The 25,553-nt window shown below is 46.4% G+C and overlaps 1 protein-coding gene across 6 annotated transcripts in view; it reads right to left on the bottom strand.

The window, feature by feature from the left end:
- Positions 1-25,553, bottom strand: part of ctnnd2b (catenin (cadherin-associated protein), delta 2b) — a 55,826-nt gene that overhangs the window by 11,369 nt on the left and 18,904 nt on the right. For 4 of the 6 annotated variants that reach the window (XM_035519935.1, XM_035519933.1, XM_035519934.1 and 1 more), the window contains 10 exons: positions 18,499-18,533; positions 17,590-17,706; positions 14,886-15,055; positions 14,150-14,672; positions 13,055-13,198; positions 10,082-10,331; positions 8,720-8,776; positions 3,449-3,581; positions 2,676-2,889; positions 1,771-1,954 (listed from right to left, as the gene is read on the bottom strand). In XM_035519935.1, the coding sequence (XP_035375828.1) occupies positions 1,771-1,954; positions 2,676-2,889; positions 3,449-3,581; positions 8,720-8,776; positions 10,082-10,331; positions 13,055-13,198; positions 14,150-14,672; positions 14,886-15,055; positions 17,590-17,706; positions 18,499-18,533 (1,827 nt within the window). The remainder of the gene's footprint in view (positions 1-1,770; positions 1,955-2,675; positions 2,890-3,448; positions 3,582-8,719; positions 8,777-10,081; positions 10,332-13,054; positions 13,199-14,149; positions 14,673-14,885; positions 15,056-17,589; positions 17,707-18,498; positions 18,534-25,553) is intronic. The other 2 variants (XM_035519937.1, XM_035519936.1) reach the window with 1 other exon arrangement.

The following is a 25,553-nucleotide window of genomic DNA, read 5'->3' on the forward strand; positions in this document are numbered from 1 at the left end:
CCTCCACGTGCCAGAGATCTCCGGCCATACGCGCGGAGTTGATGGAGTCCAGGGCGGAGGCCCGTCCTCCCACACGCCGGCACGACTGGGAGGAATCAAAGTCTACATCCTGGTCTCCCTGGTGCTCGCCTGGGTATCTTCTGCCACGTCTGCGGTTGCCATGGCAACCGCACCAGACCAGCGGCCGGCCAAAAGGGCGGCCGAGCCCTCGGTCGGCCGTGAAACGGGCTTAATTGGCACACGGGGAGGAGGGGACTCATGCCAGACAGACCGCGGTGTGAGGTCTGGACCACAGAGGGCAGCCCGGTCATGCCCGGTCATGCTGCAAAAGAAAGATCAGCCCCAGTTACGCGCATCAGGCGACTGTGAGATGGCCAGGTGGAGCACTGGCATGACACCACCTGTGAACTGGGCACTGGAGGTTACACACGCATGCCTACAGTACAGAACACCGTGCAAAAAATGACACAGGAAAATAGTGCAAAGTCATGCCGGATATGGCTGGGATTAAATCCACCCTCCCCGCAAACAACAACAACAAATAAAAAATAAAATGTAGAGGGAGGCAAACACATTGGCTGGGAGCTCCTGGACAGACTCTTCTGCCCACACACGTGGGCCAGGCAGCATGTCAGCGGCAAAAAGGCCCGAGAGGATGCCAGTGGTTTCCGCATGCCAGCTCTGTAATTCCGCTGTTTTTGACACACGTCCAGGACTATAGAAGGTCCAGGACTGTGGCGCCCCACGGCGATGAAGCGCACTTTGTCTTGTGCTGAAATGGCCAAGTTAGATGCTCTGTCCTCATGTCCAAAACAATTCAATAAATTCATTTCAAATAAAGAAATAAACAAACAAACCTTTATTGCGACAATCTGAAGCCAAGGAAATGTATCGAATGGAGCTGAAACCTGTTTATTCAAAACAATTAGCTTAACATATCAGCAAAGCGTTGCTGCAGGCCATAAAAAAGATTAGTGAAAAAAGACAAAACAAAACACCCCCCACACATTGTAAAATATACACCGGAAATCCAATACATTGAAACGAGGGTATAAAATTTTCTGTTAGTCGGGCAGAATATTGTTTAACATTATGTGTCACTCGTTTTTTTTTTTAAAGGGGGCAACTCAGTGAAGCATTGTACGCAATGTTCACAAACGCACAGTGCCTAAAATCGGTGCCTAATAGGGCCATAAATCTTTCTGAACGAAGGCTCGGCCATTTTAGGGGCAGACTCAGGAAGCAATGTGACGTCCTCGTCTGCAAAACCACCCTGCTGGTGCCCTGACCCGGCCAGGTACACACGACCGCAGGTGAGTGTCTGGACGGCTTTGTGTGAGTCTCAAAAGATGTTCAAAATCACATGGACAGACAGGCATAGCTTTAATGGTCGGTAAACAGTTCTGGCATGTGAGTGTATATTTACTCATGGATTAATTGGAGGTTTGAATGAATGAGTCTCATGTGTGGGGAAAACCATGATCTGGCATATGATGCATGAAAGTGCAAGGAAATGCACAAATGTCTTTGGACCCTTGTCTGAATCTCTTAAGCCCCAACAGGGACATCTGCTGTGTTTCGGCTGATGCCATGTCATTAATTGTCCACAAAACTACCTTAATCTCTAACACTGGCTCCAACAGTGAGTTATTTGGTATCATGAACAAATTTTTCAGCAAAACACCAGAACACTGGGCTTGTGGGGACATTTAAGGTTAGATCCTAAGAGTGTGTCCGCGTGCGTGCATGTGTGTGTGTGTGTGTGTATACCTCAGGCAGCCGGTGGCGTTGCGGAGCACCTGTGAGGAGTGCAGGTGTAGCTTGCGTTCATCCGGGTGGGGGGCGGAGTCCCAGCCCGAGTGAGGGATAATGACCGTGTTGGTGAGCACCGCCAGTGCGTCCTGGATGATGGGCATCTTCAGCGCGTCACACGACGACAAGTTCCACAGCACCCCTGCACACAGGAAGGCCCGCGGGGTCAGAGCACACACTAGCACTCCTGCCACCACGTGAACCTCGCCAGACAACACCTTCTTGCATGACGCTGTTCTGCCTCCTGGTTTTGCTGTACCCTGGACCTCAGGAGGACGGGAACCATCAACACCTTAACGCACGCTTCGGCAGGAGAAATGCTGACTGCCTGAAAAGCTTTAAATGAGATGTCTGCATATGAAAAGGAAAGACCCTAGTTCAGCAGAGGAGGGGCAGTGAAAACCGCCCCCAACGCTGTGCTGGAGGATGCATTCCACAATGTCTTCCGGCAGGTCTGAAGCACGTGCGCCCATTTCTAGGAACTCCAGAGGTGCATTCAGTGGTACATTCTGTGGTGATGCGAGTAAGCCATCCTGAGAAGATACTGCATCCCCCTAAACAAAGCCTGACGACAGCAGCCTTTATCTTATACCACCATCTCACCTTCATTAAATAAAACTCCCTCACAAAGTAACGTCTCGCTTCCATTAAATAAAAATCCCCCACAAAGCAATGTCTCAGGTTCATTAAATAAAAGTCCCTCACAAAGCAATGTTAAGTGGGTGGATTATCTTCCGATACCATCTCCCTAATTGTGACCAATTATCAGACCATTAACAAACTCGAAGACCAATCGAGCTATTAAGCATTCCTCCAAAACGGTTATGTCAGCTAGCACAGAGTCCCGTATGTTTGCGGTATACCTGTCAGCAGCTCCTGGATCTCCACGTCGGTGGTCTTCCGGAGGAGTCGCACCAGGCTAGGGATGCCACCACAGTTCTTCAGGGCGATCTTGTTTTCGTCGTTGGCCTTGCCGTACACCAGGTTCCTCAGGGCACCGCAAGCGCTGCGGTGCACGTCGGCCATCCGGTGGTCCAGCAGGTCCACCAGCAGCTGGATGCCTCCCTGCCTCCGGATCTGGTGCCAGACGTGGCCTGCAAGGTTACTGACGCCCGCGTGCACGCTCACAGCGTGCCTGACGCTATAACTACTGTTAGCTGGCCGGAACACGAGCAAACGGGTAATTAGGGTAACCAGTGACATTAGGGATAACACATTCCCCACACTGGGATATTCTGCTGAGCCATTTTTTCCATCTCATTGAACTCGAGTGTGTTTATTGGTGCGACTGTTGTTTTTATATCCTGCCTTTTGGCTACAGCTGTGGCAGATAAACAGCTACACTGTTTCCAAACTTCCCCTTGGCCAGCAATAAAATACACATCTCTACAAGGGTGGGAAAAAGAGAGAACCGAGACCTTATCCAGCGTCACCGAGCCTCGCTGACAATAGCGGGCACCGTGTGGCGTTTACGGACCTCGTACAGCGTCAGCCTCACTCTTCATCATTCTCTTCATCGTGTACAATTCGCTTTGTTATTTCTCAGGACCTACAGTGCATCTAAGGAAGTGCTGATGGTGCTGGCCCCTTGGTGGAGGGGTGTGCCATTGGTGGAGTGCGAGAATGGCGTCCTCACCTCCGATTTGATCTTGTTGTCACCGAAGCACAGGTGCTGGAGGTAGGCGGCCGCGTTGGACTGCACTGATGGGAACTGGTGCTGCAACATCTGGATCACCTCGGGCAGCTCAGGGTCCCTCCAGCCAAACTCCCTGTAAGAGAACAGACACGCACGCACGCAGAGGAGGAATCACAAAATCACAAAAGCCCAGCACCAAGAGTGTACAAGGCAGGTAAAAGAACACTACAGCAGAAAGTAACAGCACATTTCTCTGTGAAGGGAGTCTCGCTGCAGTAATCTAAACACCTGCCTGCCTGTATGTATCGTTGTGCTACGGCTACCTGCATTTGAGTCTGGTTTCCTTCTGCTGTCTGCGCAACACAACAAAAACAAAGCAATGCCAAACAAACTGAGCAGCAAATGCAGTAATCAAAAACCGAAGAAACATGTGTAGTGGTTCGGGTGAAAAGACAGAGACAGAAAGGCTCGGGAGACTGACGCCTGGCATCACTGGGACTGGAATATGGAATATGATGATCTCGCAGCGGAGCGGGGCAGGACGTCCTTCCAGTGAGTACGCACACCGCCACTGAGTACTGCCGCCGGTGCCCACTGGAAGTACCAGGGCAGGCACGCTGAGGACGAAAGTAAAAAACAAAGACTATCCCCAGACATACTGTAGGTAGGAGCTAGAAGGCTTGGCGCTGTCCCTACCTCTTCCTCTCTCTGCGTCTCTCTGCTCTACTTGGGAATAAGAAATCCAGAGGAGAGAGGCAGCGAGAACAAAAGAGAGGAGGAGGGAAAGAGAGATGGAATAGATGGGAGGAGGAGAAACGGACGGAGAGGGATAGAGAGAGAAAGAGCGAAGGGGGGAAAGGGAGACAGAGAGCCAGCGGGACACGAGGCAGAGGCGTCTGTAGTAAAAGCGAGGCAGGCAGAGGCGTCTGTAGTAAAAGCGAGGCCGGTTTTGATGGAGAAGACGAGAGGCACCGGTGGTCAGACATGCAGCGGAAACGAACGCCGGGGGACGGTTTCTACTGCCTCACGGCCAGTTTCGCTGCCATGCAGCGCTCATAAACCCGAGTGCCCAAGCACAGCCGTAAAGGAGGAACGATCTACTCGGAGCAGGTCCGAAAATGAAAAGAAGAAAGGATTCTCTACAGTGAAGAACTGCTGTATCTTATATGTTCTACCCGTGCGCAGCGCACTAATACAATGAGGCCCCGAGACAGAGGAAGCACAGAAGTGCACACAGGGCAAATCTTAGAGTGGCCCGCGGGTGCCTGGAGTAACTGTGCTGCTGTGTGCCAGCCAAGAGCAACAGGGCTCTCCTCGGGGAAGCCGCGGCATCCAGCACGACTGGCTGGTGTGTGTGTCCCCCACAGACATTATGAGTGATCATAACCTTTTTTGAAAAAAATGTTTCCAATCACTCTCTTAAGAGTGCACATAGCAGTATGTGCCAGTAGACAGTATGTCTCCAGCTGGACACCACTGTCAGGGTGAAACACAAGTTAGCTTTGGGTTAACTGGTGTCTTATCAAATGTTCCAACAGTGAGTCTGTGAATTAACTGCACATGAAATAAACCTCCCAGGTGACAGGTGACACAATGGCGGCTCATAAAGTGGCAACAGTTCACCGTGGCTTTCACCCCTGCTTATCTACATAAGGGCCGAGCAACATGAGCTGTAACGACCTCTCGCGCTGATTATAGACGCGACACACTAATGGCTACTGCCCATGTGATTATTCACAAATGTAATTTACTCCTTGACCTTTTCGTTGCCAATTCCATAAGCATAAAAAGCAGAGCAATCATCACTATCTTTATCATCATCATCATCATCATCATCACCATCATCATCATCACCATCCACATCTTCATATGATCTGGCATTCCTCTCATGGGTAGGGTGGCAGAGAGGCCAAACAGCTCAAACAGCTCAAACAGCTCAAAGGGTTCATTTACATGCACGTTTAAAGCTAAACGCAGCTTTGCATGCAGGGCTGCTGACTTTTCTTTTTCACCCTCTCTGTCTCTCATCCAAAGTCCATAACCTCTTAATTCGACCAATTACTGGATGAAGCTCGACTCCTCTTCTATAGGCTTGGGGGGAGCGATCAGCCAATCACTGGCTGCCCAGCATGAATAATAACGTTAGCTGTTAGCGCGGCTGTCACTGCTCTGCTGGGGGCTAGAGGAGGCCCGGTCCCCACTGTAGGCTCACGGCCTTAAGTTGGCTAGATACAGCGAGAGACAAACAGAGAGGGAGAAGAGATTGGGTCAGAAACGGGGAGAGTGAGAAGAACACGCACACACACACAGAGAGAGAGAGAGAGAGAGAGAGAGACAGAGAGAGAGAGAGACAGACAGAGAGAGACAGAGAGAGAGAGAGAGAGAGAGAGAGAGAGAGAGAGAGAGAGAGACAGAGAGAGACAGAGAGAGAGAGAGAGACAGAGAGAGACAGAGAGAGAGAGAGAGAGAGACAGAGAGAGAGAGAGAGAGAGAGAGAGACAGAGAGAGACAGAGAGAGAGAGAGAGAGAGAGACAGAGAGAGAGAGAGAGAGAGAGACAGAGAGAGATTTACTATGCATACTCTCAAGGTCTCCACTAGTTGTTGGTGCAGTGTAGGGCTTGGTAGTGCAGTCTGAAACCCACACCAACTAACTGAACATTGGACAGTGGCTGGGCTGAGACTACCTCCGCCATGTTTGTGTCTTTATGCTGCTTCAGTCAGGTGATCTGTCAGGCCCATGGCGACGACATTAACACCACAATGCCCCACGCCAAACTGCTTCCCATCAGTGCAGACAGCCCCCTAGGACTTCGCTAAAGCACGGCCGTGCTCTCATAGCACACCGACTGCCGAGGTGCGTCGGGTTTTGGGGGGGGGTTGAAGGATTGGAAGACAAAATAAAAGAGTGATAAATTATGCATGCAAGATGCCTGAGTGAGTCCGATTATGAGAAACGGAGCTAATGGAGTGATATTTTGTGAAGGGCACGCCTATGTAGATCTGAGGCAGCTCATTTGGTAGAACTTGACAGACTGAAACCTTGACAAAAGAGAACGCTACAAAAGACAGAGATGGGTGGAAAAAAATTAAGAGCAAGGGAATAAAACACTTTTGATGAGTCATTCGCCCACTCAGATGCCTTTTTTGTTTAAAGATAAAAAAGGCACACAGACTGGTGAATCACTAGGGCAACGGACTTGGGAATTTTCACTCCACGCCGTCTCTCTCTCTCTCTCTCTCTCTCTCTCTCTCTCTCTCTCAGAAAATAGCAGTGATGTCTGGTTCGTCATTCTGCTCCAAGCCACGTGTGTGCGTTTGGAAAATTTACTATGCACTCGACGGCAGAATGACGGAGACAAAATGACTGTCGTACAACTAGCTCGGGGTAATCTGTGCACATGGAGGGACATTCTGAAGACACTGAGCACGGTAAATAGGACAGAGCTTATCGGCCCGTGTAATTGCCAAAGCTTTGTGGTTTAGCCACTGAAGTGCGCGCTGTGTAGAAACAGACATGCTAATGAGTGTGTGGCTATTCTACCCTCTGTTCTAGCAGTGTCCTTGAGGAGCCTTCAGTGCACAAGCTCACATACATAATGTATATGATTTATGGCTAGACAATATATCGTTAGTTAATTGGTATCACAGTATCGGCAGCGGCAATGTTAATATCACAGTAGGCTTCTTAATGGAAATGAGTACTCTGACAAAAAGGCTTTTTTTAAAACAATAGTGTGTACTCTGCATCTTAATGTGTCTCAGGCGTTTCCAGTGTGTGTTGAGTGTTTTGACTAATTAAGGCAATTACACGCTCTAATGCTTGTAAATTATTTTATAAGCAGGCCAAACTTTAATCTTATTAAAATGATCTTATTCTTTATTTTAATACTTAGCAGTATAATTCACAATATGATATTTTGTCCTAATACTCCACTCTATATCATCACTCAGCATGGACCTGTAACAGGGCTACAGATGGCTAGTTCTCACGGCTTTAACTACACACAGCTGTAGAGTGATTTACTAACATAATGTTATGACAAAAAGGAGGACTCTTGACTCACAGGAGCCGTGAGCAGTCATATATATGCATGGCGGATGAAGTGGCTCTTGTCCACTGTGGAAACAGACCTGCTGCTGACCTTCTCCCTTCAGGAGACGGGCTTGCTGCCGATTCAGTGAAAAGCCCTGTGCGCAGAGAGGTCAGGAAGCCCCACTGTCTTACTGAGCAACTGGCGGCGTCTCCAGGACATCAGCGCTTTCCATCAACCGTGCTGAACAGAGCCACGCAAATGCGTTTTTTTAATTTATTTTTATTTTTTTAATTTTTTTTTTTTTTTTTTGCACAAAGGAGGCTGGGAATTATATATGGCTCTTTGAAACTCCAAATTTTGTAAAAAGCTGACTCTGACTATCAAATATAGTTTAGAGTTCACCACTGTAACTGAATTCTGTACACAAAGATTTTACTGTATCCTAATCACAGCAAAAGGTATATATGAATATTGTATGTAAATATGAAACTCCAGAAATGAAAATGAATAAATAAACAAACACAAAAGGACGAGGCAATGAGGTGAGCAGCCATCGCCAGTGCCGCGGAGGCCCCACTATAGGAAACCTCATTCCCAGCCAGATGACCATTTCCGCACCTTCTACTAAACAGGACCAAGCAGACTGGATTTATGGCGTGCGTCTTTTGTGTCGGAGCACAAAAGGGGAACCGACCGAGCTGAAACATGAGAAGGTAAGGAGCGATGGTGAAAAGCAAGGTGACACAGACATGATGTGATGACGACAGATTTGTCCCGCAACTCGGGACGTCCTCCCCTGTGCAGGAAGCTCCACTGTCCCGGCCTACAGAACGATCCTGTGCGTGTAATCTCGGTTCGGAGCTGTCTCTGAACTACTGACATAAGCCACACTAAACAAAGTGACCATATAAGAGAGTAAGAATCCTGCACTCCATTTGTAGATAGTTCTGGAACCTCTAGACTCGCTGGATGTAGCACTCGCTAGAAGCATTGGATGACGCATGGAAAGCTGCACGGGATCAAAAAAATCTCTGCTGAACTGGGTCTGTTTTTCTTTACACCAAATCTCAATGTTTTGTGTACAGTGAAAGGAAACTGTCCCTCCTGTAGTTGTGTCTGCTGTGCTCTAGAGCTGTCTGGTGTCTTGTCTGTTATCGCTTTCTGCATAGAGAGAACAAACTGTGCAGAGACTGTGCAGGTGAAAAAGGAGAGAGTGTAAAATAAATGCTGCATTACTTTGTCATTCTTTGTTCGGCTTGATTTTGATTCCAGACAAGGAATTCGGGGTCGTACCTATCAGGAGACAGGCAGTGAGAGAGAGAGAGGGGGGGGGGGGGAGTGTGAGAGTGAGAGAGAGAGAGAGAGTGAGAGAGAGAGAGAGGGTCGAAAAAAAAGGGACGTGGCTAGCACAAAGGGGTTTGACATTTTTTTTTTTACAAAAAAAAAAAGAACGGATTGATTGATTGACTTTCTCCCCCCCCAACAGCGAACACACATTACACACATGCATTTGGCTTCAGACAGGCACTGTTCAGTTTTCCTTTTAGTGTTCATTAAAGAGGGTCTTGCATAATGGAGAAGACCTCATCTATACAGTCCCAAAGGAAATCCTTGAATACAAAATAGGTATGTCATGATTTCAGTTCTAATAGGCTACAACATATAATTAGCCTTGTTGAGAATGAATCTATAAACTCTTAATTGTTAAAACAAAACAAAACCCTGCTTAATGCGATATTATGAGGAGAGAGCTTAATCATAGTGAGCTGACACCGCAACAACTTTAGTTTTCCATGTGCATACTCACTATAGAACATGTCTGCTTTAATCTGAGACCCATGCTTTAACACACCAAAACCCTTTGGCACCGAGCAAATTTATACAAATGTCCGAGGAAGATTTTAAACAATGCCAACTGAGTGTGCATGTTGTGAATTCGGTCACAGTCAGCAAATGCAGTGCATCACATAGCATTCGGTTCCACTCCGCCAGCAGTGCACACACGCGCACACACACACACACACACACACACACACACACACACACACACACACACACACACACACACACACACACACACACACACACAGGCGCGTGTGCGCAAGAGAAACTAAAACATGACGGGTCAACAAAAGGGATGACAAGAAATGAACCAAATAAACAAACAGGGGTCAAAGCAACAATAGCCCTGCTACAGCCTTCACTCCACGACAAGCCAGTTCATCAGAGGCTTCTTAATTCCAATAATGCACTTAATAATGGTGAGGAAGGAGAAAACACAGTGCCGTTCGCATCTGTTAGTCGGGTCGTGCTGTTTCTCACGACTCTAAAGTATGTGCTGTGCAATGCGTCATCTTACGATCGGACCGGGAGAGCACATGTGACCTCGAGCACGTAACCTCAGTTGCGGTGGTTGGAGGATTGAGAAAGCAGTGCTGTAACTCATGCTGCACCCGCACCTTTAATAGTTCTGCGTGTGCATGTGACCTTTACCGCTTCGCTAATCAGCCGCTGGGGTCATGTGACTGGCTGCACCAGAGACCCTGCCCACATCTACCACCCCAATAGAGCTTGTCAAATGATGGGGTTGTTTCTCACCTGGGGTCCTTCTGGATGCTGTCCACGGAGGGTGATCGGATCAGCGTGGCCTCTGGTGGCAGCGCCGGCCCTGATTTGCTGTAGGGCGAGTCCGCCGATGGGCAGAACTGCAGAGTGCGGTAGGGATTGGCGTAGTCGGTGGAGGACGCGGCCGGCCCGCCGCCGTAGCCGGTGCGGGGGAACGTTCCCGTGGCATTCTGGCTGGCCGTGCGCTGCAAAGGGGTGGGGTCAATGCCGGGGGAGGGCGGGGCTGGGGTGGGAGAGGAGGGGCATAACAAAAAGCTCAGGACCTACTCAGGGAAGCGATTCATCAGATCTTTAGGATGCCCCAGCGAAGCGGTTACAACACATGCACACACGCATGTACATGTAACGTGCAAGAGATAATGGAAGAAGCCAAGCATGAGAGTGACCGGAAGGGGACAGCTATGCTAGCCTTCTACATGCACCACTACACAAATAGACTGTGCCATGTCTGTGTGGATCAAGAGTAAATAAGGGGTACTATTTTAAGTTTAAAAAAACAAAACAAAACAAACAAAAACAACCCCCCCCAAAGAAAAAAAAAATAAAATGTATATATATATATATATATATATATATATATATATATACATATATATATATATATATATATATATATATATATATATATATATATATATATATATATATGAGACTTGGCATGCAAGCACAATTGTTGTGAATTCTACTAAATGACGTTAAAGCTAAATATTTAGTCATAATAAACCTTATACTGAAGGTCTGAGCAGAAGACTTGCAGTTACTGTAACAAGCTTTGCCCAGAGCCAAGTGAAAACATCTGATAGCATCTGCTGATGTTCAAGAAATAGTATCTGCTTCCCTGTAGCTTGTAGCAGAACAGTCTCTAGGGTATGAAATCAATCTGTTTAAAAAAAAAAACCCTAAACTTATGGCTGAGCACATTTGATGTGTTCACAACTGTGAAGAAAATTGAGATGAAAAAAATGTAAACTGTTACTTTTTTGGATAACACTTTAATTAAGCACATGGTTTATGAGGCTACATGGCACCTACATAAGCCGTTCATGACAACTGACAAACTGACATTTATTGAATGCATATTCCAACAAGGTACTGGACTTGTAATTGGAAGGTTGCTGGTTCAAGCCCTGCCACTGTTGGGCCCCTGAGCAAGACCCTTAACCCTTAATTACTCAAGTTGTACTCAGTCATAATTGTAAGTTGTTTTGGATAAAAGCATAAGACAAATGCTATAAATGTAAAAAGAGTAAGCTGTCATAAAAAGTCCAGTATCAAATTGAAATATGAGCTATGTTAGGGGACAAATGTTTGGTGACATTAGGATGTGTCATGACACTTTGAAGTGACATATCATGTTACAACGGACTTTGCAGCTCAGTGTTGCTTTGGCATGTCGGTGTGGCATAATGCTGATGATATAACAGGGCTGGTCAAGTGAGGATTTAAAATTTGAACAAACAAAAAACCCCACAGGAGTAGTCTTCTGTACTATTTTAACAATAGCATAAAAAATGTAGTGTAAGGATTGTAAGTGTAGTGACACTGGCAGTTTTACCCTGTAATGACAGATTTCGTTGTATTTTATATGGCTCTTGTATGAGATCCATTTGACTTTTTATAAGACCAATGAATCCGTATGCAATGCCATGACACTGTTATGGCAGTTATGTGTATTTCCTCTTGCCCTTAAGATATGCGAGTTCCATGCAATACTATGTTCTTATGCAATACTATGACACTGCACTGACAAAGTTATGTATATTTTCTCTAGCTCTTAAAATCTTCCTTTTGGATGTTTATACAATGTTTATGAATCCTTATTCAGCACAATGACAACGTAATGCTGTCATATATACTTTCTCCAGCCCTCAAGGGAGTTGCATGACCTATTTTACTATTCTTAAAGTGTTTTATTAACATCACAGGGGAAAGAGCCTCTACCAGCTTGCCAGATATAGACTTGGTGCTTAAATCGGATACCTTGCTGCTGTGTGAAAATTTTGCAATAGTAGCATTGACAGAGCTTACGTTTTTTTCACCATGTTTGAGAATTAAACACATGGAATGAGAAAAACAGGCAACAGTAGACTACTAAATTAAGCACTCGATGGCAAAAAGCTAGTTACATAGCTACATAGCTACAGGGCCAACATCTAGCAATTAACGTTAACTTACGATAGCTAACTACAGAGAGTTAGCTAGCTAGCTACCTGGCCAGCTACCACAGAACAGATATTGTTGGTGTTGGCCAGCAATTGTACATGAAATGACCAGAATGTTAAACGAAGTCTGTTTAAATGTAATGTTAACTTGCTTTAGCTGGTTAGCTAACTACCTAACTAGCTAAAGTGTTTTACATAAATAGTTAATTTATGTTGCTTAGGTGCCGTTATAAAGTGGTAACTTGGGGATTCTTTCAGCATTCGTTACTGATGATGGATATATTGCTGGTACTTCATTACACAAATAAGCACTTGATAAAACACTTTTTTTTGTGTGTGTGGATAAATTACTTCCATATAAAATGTAATGCCAGAATATCTTTCATTTTATTTATCTTTCTTTCTTCAGTACTTGAAATACTACAGAGCATCTCACTCACTTTTGTCAAAATTTTACCAACAGCTACACTTAGCATGTAATGTCATATCATCAGTATTATGAAGTACAAAACAATGCTAAGATGCAGTTGTCATAACAAAGCGTCATGACATATATTAATGTCCCCCAAAATGGTGTTAATTGACATAGTTATGTCACCTTCACATCAAAGTTGACAAAAGCAGCTTTTATGACAGCTTCTGCTTGTTGGAATAAACATTTCTAAATTTTTTATGCATGTTTAAGTCAGCTGTCATGAAGGGCCTATGTAGGTATATTGTAGCCTTCGAAACCATGGCTTTCAGTAGTGTAAGCCTTTACTGTACTGGCTTATAGCAAATTTACCCTGGCCCTGGCTAAAGTTCCTCAGCTGGGCCTTCTGGTACACTCGGTCCTCGTAGATTGGGTCAATATGACGCTCGGGTGACTGCAGGGGGCGTAGCTCTGTGCCCAGGTGGCTGTGCTGGCTGCTGTAGGAGCCCCTGGAGCCTGCTCTCAACACACACACAGACACACACACACACACACATATACACACACACACACACACACACACACACACACACACATACATACATATACACACACACATATACACACATATACACACATACACACACACACACACACACACACACATACACACATATACACACACACACACACACACACACACATATACACACACACACATACACATATACACACACAAACACACACACACATACACACACACACATATACACACACACATACACACACATATACACACACACACACACACACATATACACACATATATACACACACACACATACACACACACACACACACACACACACATATACACACACACACACACACACATATACACACATATACACACACATACACACACGCACACACACACACACACTCACACACACACACACAGACACACAGACACACACGCACGTGCACACACACACACACACACACACACACACACACAGAATACAATTTACCACCACATGGAATTTACACAAGAAAAAACAACCATGATCCACTTGCTACCATAAATAAACAATTTCTAGCTTAAAGGACCATGTTTTATCAATGCATTTTGTATGATGTATAAGGCTTTAAGGTCTCACTAAACAACTGGTTAATCTGTAATGGTTGTTTAGATGCGAAACATAACCAAACTCTCTTATGCATCCTTTTTATTTGCTAAATATGTACACCCACTGATGTGCAGTAATTAACCATACAATGTGTCTACAAGTGCTAAATTATATGGTGCACTTGCTCCACAGTGAACATCCTCCACAATCTACTGTACTGTGCTGTAGAAAGTCATGGCATTACATGTGGTACGTTAGAAACTGATGTGATTTATGTTCTGCAGGGCAGGTTACATTCTGGGTTCAGAACTGCCAGGGCATGGCAGGGGTCTCAGACCTGCGAGGCTGCCCGGTCTCTGCAGCGTGGCATTGGCATACAGCTCGTGAGAGATCTTGTACTGCTCAGACGTGTGCAGCATGCGTTTGGTGGGCGACAAGGTTGCGTAGCTAGCCACAGCGGCGCTCAGCTGGTGGAGGGGCGAGGCTCCGGCCTGGCTGGGCGTGGCGTGTAGGGGTGAGGAGGCCGACCCGCCCCCGGGCACTGTGCTGATGGGCGAGCTGGTGCTGTAGGACTTGGCCAGGCGGCCTGGCGACTGTTTGGGTGAGGAGACACGCTGCAGCGTGGCGTAGCTGGGCATGTCTGAGGCGGAGCCCAGCCGCTGGAGCTTGGCGGGCGAGCCCAGGGTGTGTACAGAGAGCGGGGAGCTCACGCGCTGGGCAGGCAGGGTGGCGCAGGAGTAGTAGATGGAGGTGGTGGGTGGAGCATCGGGCAGGTGGAAGGCACTGCTATGGCTCTGGGAGAGGGAGTCACGGGACTGGACCTGCACCACCAAGTCACCCGCCACCCGGTTGGATGTCACCTAGGAAAAGGGTCGCCGGGAGGAAGAAGGTTAACTGTTGGTGCTCGGCTCAACGCACAGGTCTGTGATATCCTCTGCTTTAACATGCCAGACTCGTCAGGGACTTGATAATTAGATGAGAAGCTAAATCAGGTGGGCGATGGGTAGCTGGAGTATCTACGATTCCTGACTGCCAAAGGGGCTTCAGCAGTTCCAGCGGTAGCTGTGTCCTACCTGATTGTAGCTGTGCACGGCTCCTCCCACCTGACCGCCACGTAGGGGGGGCTGGGAGGCCGATGGGTCGCCCAGGGCCAGGGTGTGGTTGCTGTGGTAACCAGCCGAATAGGGGAAGGTGCCCTCCTGATTATTGAGCTGCAGAGCACTCTGAGAAAGGATGCCTGGTCCTGATGGCGTGGAAGAGACAAACAACACGTATGATACCTGTCTCTCATCTTCATTTCTCGTCTTTCTCTACACATAAGGCAACTACAGTACCCTCCTTCTCTTTCTCGCTCACTCTCTCCTGAAGTGCAATGCTTACTTGCTTGTTCCCCTTTTCAACCTCATCTTTTATTTTCAGCCTCCTTTCTTCTGCCCTTTTCTGCCCAATTTTCGATTACGCTCCCTGCCTCAGAATCGGACCCTGATACGCCTCCAATGCTTAAACTGAGCCAGTCATTCTGCTTAGTCTTCTAGCCAACTTTCAAGGATATGTACTGTGCCTACATATGCATTTGTTTGCATATACGTCCTTCCACTACCTGTCTCTCTTTTCTCTCTGAGCTATACCTGCTCCTTTAGGCGGAAACCTCCCTGCCCGGTCCCTGGACCATTCTCCACCACCATGAGGTCGTCCGCCTTCCTGCCCACCTGTCCCTGGACCATTCTCCACCACCATGAGGTCGTTTGCTACTGTGTGCCTGACGAATGAAACCTTTGACCTTCCTGACACATTACTGCCACATCACACTTCAGAATTAGAGACTGTAATGTCAATATAATTCCCACACATGCTGTGATCATTATTCCTAGTTCCCATTTTGTTATCTTTTCTTCATATCATCCATTTGATCATTCTGACCAGTGTCGACCAGAGTAGGATGGGTTGCCCTTTATGAGTCCTGGTTCCTCTTGAGGTTTCTTCCTCTCAGCTTTAGGGAGTTTTTCCCCAACACTGCTGCATTGGGCTTGATCTATTGGGGCTTGGACCTGGACATGTGTAAGGTTGCCTCGTGACAACAGCTGCTGTAAAAAGCTCTATATAAATAAACTTTGCTTTGCTCTCTCTCTCAGGCCTCCGGGGCATGGCAAGAGGAGGTGGAGGAGGGGCGATGTGTATAATTCATCAGCGCCTCGAGGAGCCGGTGAGCTCTGATGGCCTCGACAACGAGGGCTTCTGCTCTGGCGGAAAACCTGCCAGCGTGGACTCCCCCAGGACGCACCAAAGTCACTACAAAAGTTGACACAGGTTCAGCTCACAAAAAATTCCCAGAAACTCATAACCCATTGAACACCAAATGGCACACTGTCAAGCCTCTGGAAAAAGCCAATTAGGTCGACTCAAATGACCCAGAAATATTAAAATCCGGTCAAATTTATTGCGTTTTAAAAATAGCTTTGGTTTACTAGTAAAACCACTTGAGGCACTGTGCAGTTCCCGAGCGGGAGCTTCTTCGGTGCAGACCTACGGATTTCAGAAATGCGTAAACATTCTCAGCGATCTTGGAGCCCATTTAAGGCCTGTTCCCGCCTGAGAGACTGACGATTGTCTGGATGGTTGAGTGCACCTCGTTTCCGCCTCATCTCCTCCTCGACCCCACGGCGATTTTGAGCTCTACACTCCCTGACCTGCATATAAGATCTGAGCCCTTCAATATTTCATCAGTCTTCTGTTTCAGCGGCTGAGAGGACCAAGAGGAGGGGGGACCACTGCAGTGGAGTACACACACTCTGCCAGCACGGTAAACACATGTGGGGGACAGAATATAAGGAGAGAGCGAACATATCAGTAGACACATAAGAAAATGCAATGCAAAAAGGAAGATGCCTAAATAATTGTCCCCAAGTCTGCAGAACCGCCAAAAAAAAAAGAAAAAAGTCCAAGTTTTATTCAGCAAATACCGTGCTGAGTAACATTTAAAAGCACTTGGAAATAGCTTAGAGGCTTGGCTGAACTCTCCCTACATTCTGAGCTTTTCAGGCAGCTCTGTACATACGTCTCCATTTCGCATGAGATCAGCCTGATCTTTTCAGCGCACTGAATGTCTGCGTGATTACTTTTGAGCACCATTATTCGACAGTTATCTCAGTTGGAATTTCTTCCCCAAACAGCGGACACAAAAAAGCCCCCACAAACCGAGAGCAGTGTCAATAACCCCGCAGAGGACTAATTCACACATGCAGTCATTGACATCCATAATGTGGCATGACAGGTAGTGTTCTGTGCCACGGCGTCTCCTGAATGGCGCCGAGTGCGGAGGACTCTCCCGGTAAAAAGGAGGTGAATGCTAGAGACAGGGGGAGCAGGCCCTGAGGAGCGAACACCTGCGAGTCTCCATTATCTTTTCCTCCATCTCCACAGCCAATTCGAGTTCCCATCACTCCACCTCAGCTTTTCCTAACAGCCTGTGTTTACCCTTCGGAGGAAATCAGGACCGTGACTCTTCAAGTAAAAGCAAAGGGAGCTTGATTCACAGGTGTTGTGTTCAGCACCACGGATGGTGGTACCTGTCTCGTCACTCTACAGGAACAGTAACTAACTGCCGTGTCACTCTGCACAGGCACGTGTGCTCACTTACAGTGTCACTCCGGACGATAACTCACTAATGTGTCTACACAGGTATGTGAGCTCGCTATCAGTGTCACTCAGCACAGGCATGCGAGCTCACTACCATGTCAGGCTGCACTGTGAGCGTCGCGGCAGAGAGGCGCTCCTTACTTTCGGCCGCCGAGAACTCCTGGGAATCCAGGATGCCGGACTCTTGCAGGGATCGGATGCAGGAATCCACCAGCTCCAAGCCGGTGGTCAGCTCTTCTTCTATGTCCTTCTGTCCGTCTACGGGCAAAGGAACAGGAGAAGAGGGGAAATCTGTCAGCATCGGCCATCGGCAAAACCCACGAGAGCGGGCCAAACCCGCCCCCACTAAAAAAACAGTGGCCTCTCGGTGAGCGATGTTACGGCAACTGATGTATGACATTGTATCTGAGAATTGCTGCTACCAAGCTGATAACTAAACTTTATGCCAGCAGTTTCATGACAAACACAGAGGCAGAAGTGAAGCAAAAAAAAAAAAATCCTGCAGATTTTAGACCGCTGGTTATTCATTGCATAGATAGAGGCACAAATCTGTGTGTAGTAATACAGTAATCCCCTTCTGTACAGCAACGGATATTACTCAGGAACCTTCTACCTGTACTGAAATGAACCATCTGCCATACTGACATAAGAGGCTAAGATGTGAAATAGTCTGTGGCCCGCCCACTCTCACGAATAATTCACGCCCCTTTACACATGTACTCTATAGCTGTGCTCGACTCTCTTTGGCGAATGTTTTTTCTCTCTTCCCCTAACGCAATCGATCCAGCCAGAAGGGCCCATACATCTGCTTGATGAGTGCATAAATATGGGCCCTTGTGCCGCGGCACCTGACGGATGGTGGCAGCCGTCCTTCGTGCGTCGCTTCCTCGTCTGCCGCACGCGCCTCAAATCGTTAGCCGCGCCGAAAACCCCCCCACCCCCCCACGTCGACTGGAAACGCAGCATCAGGTGCAAATGAGGGATTTCACGGCCCACTTGGCTTTTAAGCAGCTGTCGTTGAAAAGGCAGAGAGGAGGCCATCTACTGTACCTTGGTTGTTCCAGCGAAACTTCTCATCCGCAGAGCTGCAACAGAAACAGAAAGAGCAGGCTAAATTTGGCACCTCGTGAAACGAAATCATTTTGCATCGTTAGCAAGGTCAAACAGATGGCGGGTGTTCTTGCCTTTTGCGAATTTCCCAACAATAACCAGTCACGTGTTACACCAGCCAAACACAAAGGGTTTAGTCATACTGCATCTGTATGAATGGCCCATAAACACTTCTATTTTTGTATACACTGCCATATGAGCCATTACCACTCACAGATCAATGAAGGATGTTACAGCACCCAAGCATTGGTAATGATGATTATAGATCAGGAGGGAACGGAGGCTTCAGGAGGACTGTACTACTGATCAATGTTGGCCTTTGACAGGCTATCGTACAGTAAACAAAGCTCTGCTTCAGCCCCACAGGCACTGGGAGGTTAAAAGCTTTGCTTACTTTCCTCTCGCCCAGGCAGCAACTACTAATTCGTCTGATTGATTTTGCTTCTGTGTGTGAGTGTGCCTGTGTTTTTGCAGAGACTCAGGCTGCGAGACTGGCCACAACTGGAAGGGAGTGACGAGTCACGGCAGAAGTCCGTCCACCCCAGGAAAAAATGGCTACGCCGAGGGCTTCTTTGAAACTCCGTCTGGTTATCTGCAATTCTGCACCGAACAAAACCCCTGGAGGGAGGCTGAGATGAACCGCAGGGCAATTTCACCAAGCACTAGGCTTACTGAAACAGCCAGCCATGTCTGAAAAAGCCTGACGCTACTCTGCTCCGAGTGCTTCTAAATTTATCTTAGTTATTATAAAAGCGAGCTACATTAACAAAGAGTGAATATGATACAGGGTAAAAAAATGCCCAATAAGCAGTTGTAAGGAATTCTACAACTGACTGTGTGAATCTTTACCAACACTTTCCAAATATGAGAGCAATCAAAGTAATTTATTACAGCATAATCACAGCATTAGGGACAGCTGTTGTGAATAAGACAGTTTATATGTAGCTCACTGAAGTCTTTTTGGCAAGAGAATTCATTTCTCTCCCTAGATAATAAACCTCGGTATAATGTCCTGATAGATGACCTCACAGCTGTGAATGTGCTGAGGGTCAATGCGTGGTCAACAGTTAATCACCCTCTTTTTCTACGACAAAAACACTTGGAACACTTGATTTAGATGAGCATTACAAGTTTCAGTTCAGTTGACATTTTAATTTGAACTAAATCCTCCCTCCCCCATGTAATATAAGCATTCATTTTTCTGCAATACTATTTCTAGTACTAATAGCTTACATATACAGCCAATGTTGTCGAATTTACAAACCAGGCTTGGCTCTTTTTTTAAATGTTTTTTTTTAGTTCAACAGCAAAATGAATTTCATAACAAATATAATATTAAAATCAACCTCACCTGGGATATATTCCACATTAAAGGCAAAACCAAATCGTAGCCAATTTCATCAAAAAAACAAACCAACGCTAAGGAATCAATAATCATATATCATAAGGCTTATGTGCTTTTGTTTATCCTTATGTAGCATTTATGTAGCTCAGAATGTGCTTTGTAGTGTGAGAAGGAGAAAAAGCGAATGAAGAGTGAAAAAGCGAAAGTGTGCTATGACAGGCCAGAGTAAAGCTGAGATTGGCCTTTGTGCTTCCCAATGCATGTGATAGGGAGAGCCAAGGAGGGGTGTGGAGAGAAATACATGCCCCCTACTGCCCCATACTGCCCCATACTGCTGTGGGGCTTTGCTGAGGTTTCTCCCAGCAGAAAGAGACAGAAAGACACACGAAAAGAGGAGGCCACTGTCTCAAAATAGGTTGCAGCCAGCCCTGCAGTGCGAAGAGTGCTTTCAAGAGTGCAGCACAGGTGACCAGTGAGTAGGCAAACATGTTTACCATGGAGAAGATAGTCTGCAAGTCTCCCATGGTGTGTGTGTGTGTGTGTGTGTGTGAGTGTGAGTGGCTTTGCCTCTCATCTCCTTTGGATGTGACATTCTGGAGCGCCACACATGCGAGGCACTGGTGTCTTATGCCATACAGAAAAAAGAGTTACTTTCCTAGAGCAAGTGAGCAAAGACCAGAAGCACAACGTCCATCTCTCCCCACGAGCAGAACGCAAACGCCGTATGCCAGCTGGAAAGATAAATCCCCCCGCGTGATCCGCTCTGTATTTCTCAGCCTGAGCCGACGACCCAGGCTAAGGTATCAGACACAGCGGGGTCTCGTGTGCGATGAGGAGACGGTGAGCAAAATGAGAGACAATTAATTCTAAAGTGAGATGGGCATTGTGCAGTCCTGGCTCCCTAGCGAGAGATGCAAGTCAAAAGAGAAATGGGGAGACAGGAGAAAAAAAAAATAGAAAAGAAAGAAAGAGGTGGAGTGGGAGTATGCATGATGGGGAGGGAGGGAGGGAGGGAGAGATAGAGAGAGAGAGAGAGAGAGAGAGAGAGAGAGAGAGAGAGAGGGAGTGCAGGACTGCCCATCCAGAGAGGCAGAATGTGTGGTATGCAGTAGTGGAGACTGTGGTTGGCTCACTGTCAGAGGAAGGGAAGCCAATGACTCGCTCTGTGTGGTGGCTTTTAGCTGCTCAGAGATCCCTGCACGCCTCTCGCTCTGTGTGAAGGAAACTCAGTCGATACGGGGCACCAACCACAGGCCTCGACCTTCATTCAGAACCTTGGCACTGTGCAAGTGAAAACGCAACGCAAGAGCAACTTTCAGGTTCAACAGGTCATGGTGAGATCAGAGAGCATCTGAATGAAAATAAAGCCAAGGTCTGCTGTGCTTATGGTTCTGTTGCTGAGCCTTCTGAGCACATACAAGAAGGACTTCTACAAAGCGGGCTGTTGCGAAGGCCATCGTATGATCATGGACTTTGGCTCCAGGTGGACCCTCCGAACAAACAGGTGGAACTCCGTGCTGCTGCTCCTCTGTCTGATGTTGCACGCCCCTCCCTGCTGCATGCACGCGCACATACCACCATACGCACATCTTTACTGATCACGCGCTCCATGCAGTCTTCTCCACCTATTGATCCTTGCTGCTCACAAGGAATCATCTGCTGGACAATGAGAAATGCGTAGGCAAAGCGTCAAAGGGAGAGAGCGTCAGCTAAAGCTTCTTCAGCAGTAAGTGGGAGCTGAGGGGAGAGAGGTGCTAGTATGTTCGGTGGCGCAGTGCGGGACGCCTGCTGTGTGCTGGTGCTGCTCCTTGGTCACTTCCTCCATGTAAAGCTGTCAAACGGCTAGAGAGGTGCCTTCCTCCAAGCGTACGCGTTCAGGTCACACACCGCGCAGAGTCGTGTGTGCCAAGCACATCACTGTGTAGAAAAAGCCCGTACCTGTGTACACTGTCCACAATTTGGTTTTCTCCCCTGAATTTGTTTAGGAATTCTTCGAAGGGATATTTAACTCACAAATGCAGAAGTACCTTCCATGAAAACAGCCCTGTTCTCTCACTAGCCAGCCCAATCTCTTTTAATCCTCTGCCTGACCTTCACTTGCTTTCATTCCTTAATGGCAATTTCAGGTTGCATTAGTGGTTAAGGTTTTCCTTTAAATCTTCCCCCTAGGCTCATCTGGCTACGCCTCCAGACGGGAACCTGCTGTGCTCTGCTGTCTGTCAAGCTGTTTCGCACTCAGACTGGGCTTAAATCTGCCCAGTTAAGATGGAGCCGCTCAGCCTGGAGCCTTCATCTCCTTGTAAGCCTAACAGTTTGGCTGCCAAGTCAATATGCTCCAACTTTCCTCCCACTGTATGACGAGATGCTTAGTGCTAGTCAAAGCAACGGCAGCAGACAGCCGAAATAAACCCAATATCCAACAGTGGCAGAGGGGGCCTGTTTGAACGCAGACGCCCCGGGGCCTGCAGACAGACTGGGGAGGCTTCTCTGCGCTTGCAGTGCTCCCATCGTCTGCTGCAGGACTTCAAGCTGGGCAATCTTCAACCTCTACAATTTCAGAGAGAAAGCAAAGAACGTCAGGATTGCGCAGGGTTGTGTCATTTGGCACGTGACTGATGACTGTGTTATGACTGCTGAACATTTGCGATTCTTATTTGGCATTGTGCACGAGAGTGTGTACGAGTGTGTGCACCAACGGTGAGCTTGGAAGCATAAGCAGAATGGAGGAACATTTGTCTCTAGTGGAGTGATGCCTGACTTTCCTCAACTGTCAATGTTTCCAGTGAAGCTGATTTTATTGGTTTTGCTTAACTTTTTTTTTGCATGTGCTATACCCATAAGTCAATGTCACAATGCACGTTTAAAAACTCATCCATGTGCCATCTGAGCACAAAGATGATGGAAACATTTTATGCTGTATCATGGGGATGGCACTTAAAAGAATATAACTCCATTCAATATAATCACATTTTAGAGGAACCTTCAAATGCTCCGTTTTTTTCTCTTCATAAGACCAACACACCTTATCATCACAGTTCTTCTAATACTTTCTAATACAGAAAGCAAAACTAAGGCACCTTCTTTAGTGAAAAATGCTAATGAATTCAAACATCACCCAAAAACTACTTCCAGTGCCACCATCCAGTGTCTCACTCAGTTTGGCTTTTCCTGTGCACCAGCAGTTTCAGCAAGTTACACCATTCACATAAAGAGCGTTTAAAGGACGTTTTAAGAGTCCTACACCTTTACCCGTCGTCCCGCAATCATCTCGCATCCGTCATTCCTGGTGAAGATTCCACACCTTAATTCTCCCTCGCTGTGCTCAGTGCAGAGAGTTTAGTTAGGCTGGAGGAGGCACAACTGAGACTGTTCAGTGGCGAGTCGAAGGTCCTTGTTCATGTGGGCAGATGCATGGAGCATTTAGTCTGTCCTTTTTCCGTGAGGGACATAGACCGGTGGAGTTTTCTTCTATTTATTTATTTATTAATACTGCTAATCAGAGATTTCGCAACTGAATGAGCTGAGGAGATGATTATCATTAAATGGTAACATGAGATTTGATCATTTTTAACCTCAGAAAGTTCATACTGACTTATTCAACCAGACCTTAAAACTCTTCAGTTAAAACATATAAGCCTTAAATGATAGCTTCCAAATTCTTTAATCCATGCCTTAACAAAGTTTCCCAACTATTTTTAATTACACACAGCTCAAACCTACCAGTAGTTTTCTCATTAAGAGCTTACTTCCCAGTTGTTGAGAAGGAGATTTCTCTGGCTTTGGAAGGCTTTAAACAACTGGTCTGAGGGTAAGTCCAGTGAGAATTGGCAGAGGAGCGGTACATATCTCACTATTAAAGCCAGCCGTGAGGTTGAGTTATGCATAATTCTATATGTTGGGGAAACAATTTGAAGGCACACTCTGAACAAACATGTCTATCATGAAGAATGCTGTTTTAGTTTGCCAGCAATATATGTTAGATAATTAGGCAAGCGCACCATTATGGCATCTGCATTTATGATTACTGCTGCATAAATGTTTTTACGCTCAAAGTCAATGAGATTTTTATAGGAAAACTACCAAGACATTTGCGTTTAGGCAGCCTGATTGTGTCTTTGAGCAGATTAGTCATGTATCGGGCCTATCTGCAGCCACACCTGACCTTACCTGACATTATTATGACTGCTGACCCATCGCCTTGAGATCTACCTGTGCCCCCTGTGTAAACACTAGAAGCACGGTGAGACAACATGGCCATCAGAGTTCAGGGACATCGGCACAAATGGATGAATTAAGTTGCTTTCTCAACACAACAACTCCAACAAGAACTCAAATCTCATTTTAACAAATCCTTAATTATCTTACAAAGAAAACAAATTGCCTTCATTACATCAGAACGGTGTCTGAATGTGAGGCGTGCTACGCATATGGTCTGGAGCTTCTGTTTATCTGTAGAATTTCAGTTTGATTTTACACATTCTCTCATTTTGTCAGAACATTCTTGCACTCACAAGGCCAAACGATATACCCACTGAGACTGAGAATTCTGTTTCAGAAGTGACAGAGATTAATGTGAAACAATTACTAATTGTTTTTTAATAAAGACCTTCTCTGTGAACATTTTCAGCATCACAAAGGACATTTCACAGTTTACGCTTTATGCTGCCAACTGTAAATCCAACCATTTAACCACACATTAATCCATACAGACAAGATTTTTAAGTGTTTCCTGTCATTTTTAAGAGTTCAAATGAAGGGGTGTGGGTTGGGCTAAGGAAGGTTAGAAATCTGGATTAGGTTTGAGGAGTAGGTAAGGATGCTATTAAACAGGGACAGGGTAGCTGTTAAGGAGACAGCTGGTTAAGTTAAGGCAGATAAAAGAGGTGCTTCTATTAGGCCCACAGACAACTATGCCCTTGCTCTCTAATTACTCAGTGAACCTCAATGGTCTCCTTATTGATCCCAGTCTCTCATTCAAAGCTCATGTAAATAATATTTCTAGGACCGCCTTTCTCCATCCCAGGAACATTTAGAAGATTAGGAACATACCCTCCTCACATGATGTAGAAAAGCTAGTCCATGCATTTAGCACTTCAATATTGGAGTAATGTAATGCCTTACTATCTGGCTGTACCATTAAGTGCCTAAACAAGCACCAGCTAGTTCAAAATGCAGCAGCCAGAGTTCTAAGTAGAACTTGAAAATTTGATCACATCACTCCTATATTAGCTAGTCTTGCCCCACAGTACCTTAGAGAATTCCTACTTCATTATGATCCACCACATCTGCTTAGATCAAAAGGTGCAGCTCTTTACTAGTACCAAGAACAAGAAAATCTACCATAGGGGGCAGAGCCTTTTCCTATAAAACTCCCACACTCTGGAACAACCTTCTGTAAATGTTCGAGACTCAGATACAGTCTCAATATTTAAGGCTAGGCTGAAAACCTGTACAGTCAGGCATTTTATTAATTACTTCCCATCTTAGGTAAAGGTGTAGATTTTGGGGTCCATGTGCATTGAGAGTTCTGGTAAACTGGAAGGTTATGATGCTGTCATGTCACCTCTCTTTTGTCATTCAAGTTTGTTGACTGAGAGCAGAGGAGTGCTGATGTTCCAGGGTGCCCTCATGCCTGTGGTTCCTTCTGGAT

The sequence above is a fragment of the Electrophorus electricus genome, chromosome 19 (assembly GCF_013358815.1).
Source record: "Electrophorus electricus isolate fEleEle1 chromosome 19, fEleEle1.pri, whole genome shotgun sequence".
In the NCBI taxonomy this organism is placed as follows: domain Eukaryota; kingdom Metazoa; phylum Chordata; class Actinopteri; order Gymnotiformes; family Gymnotidae; genus Electrophorus; species Electrophorus electricus.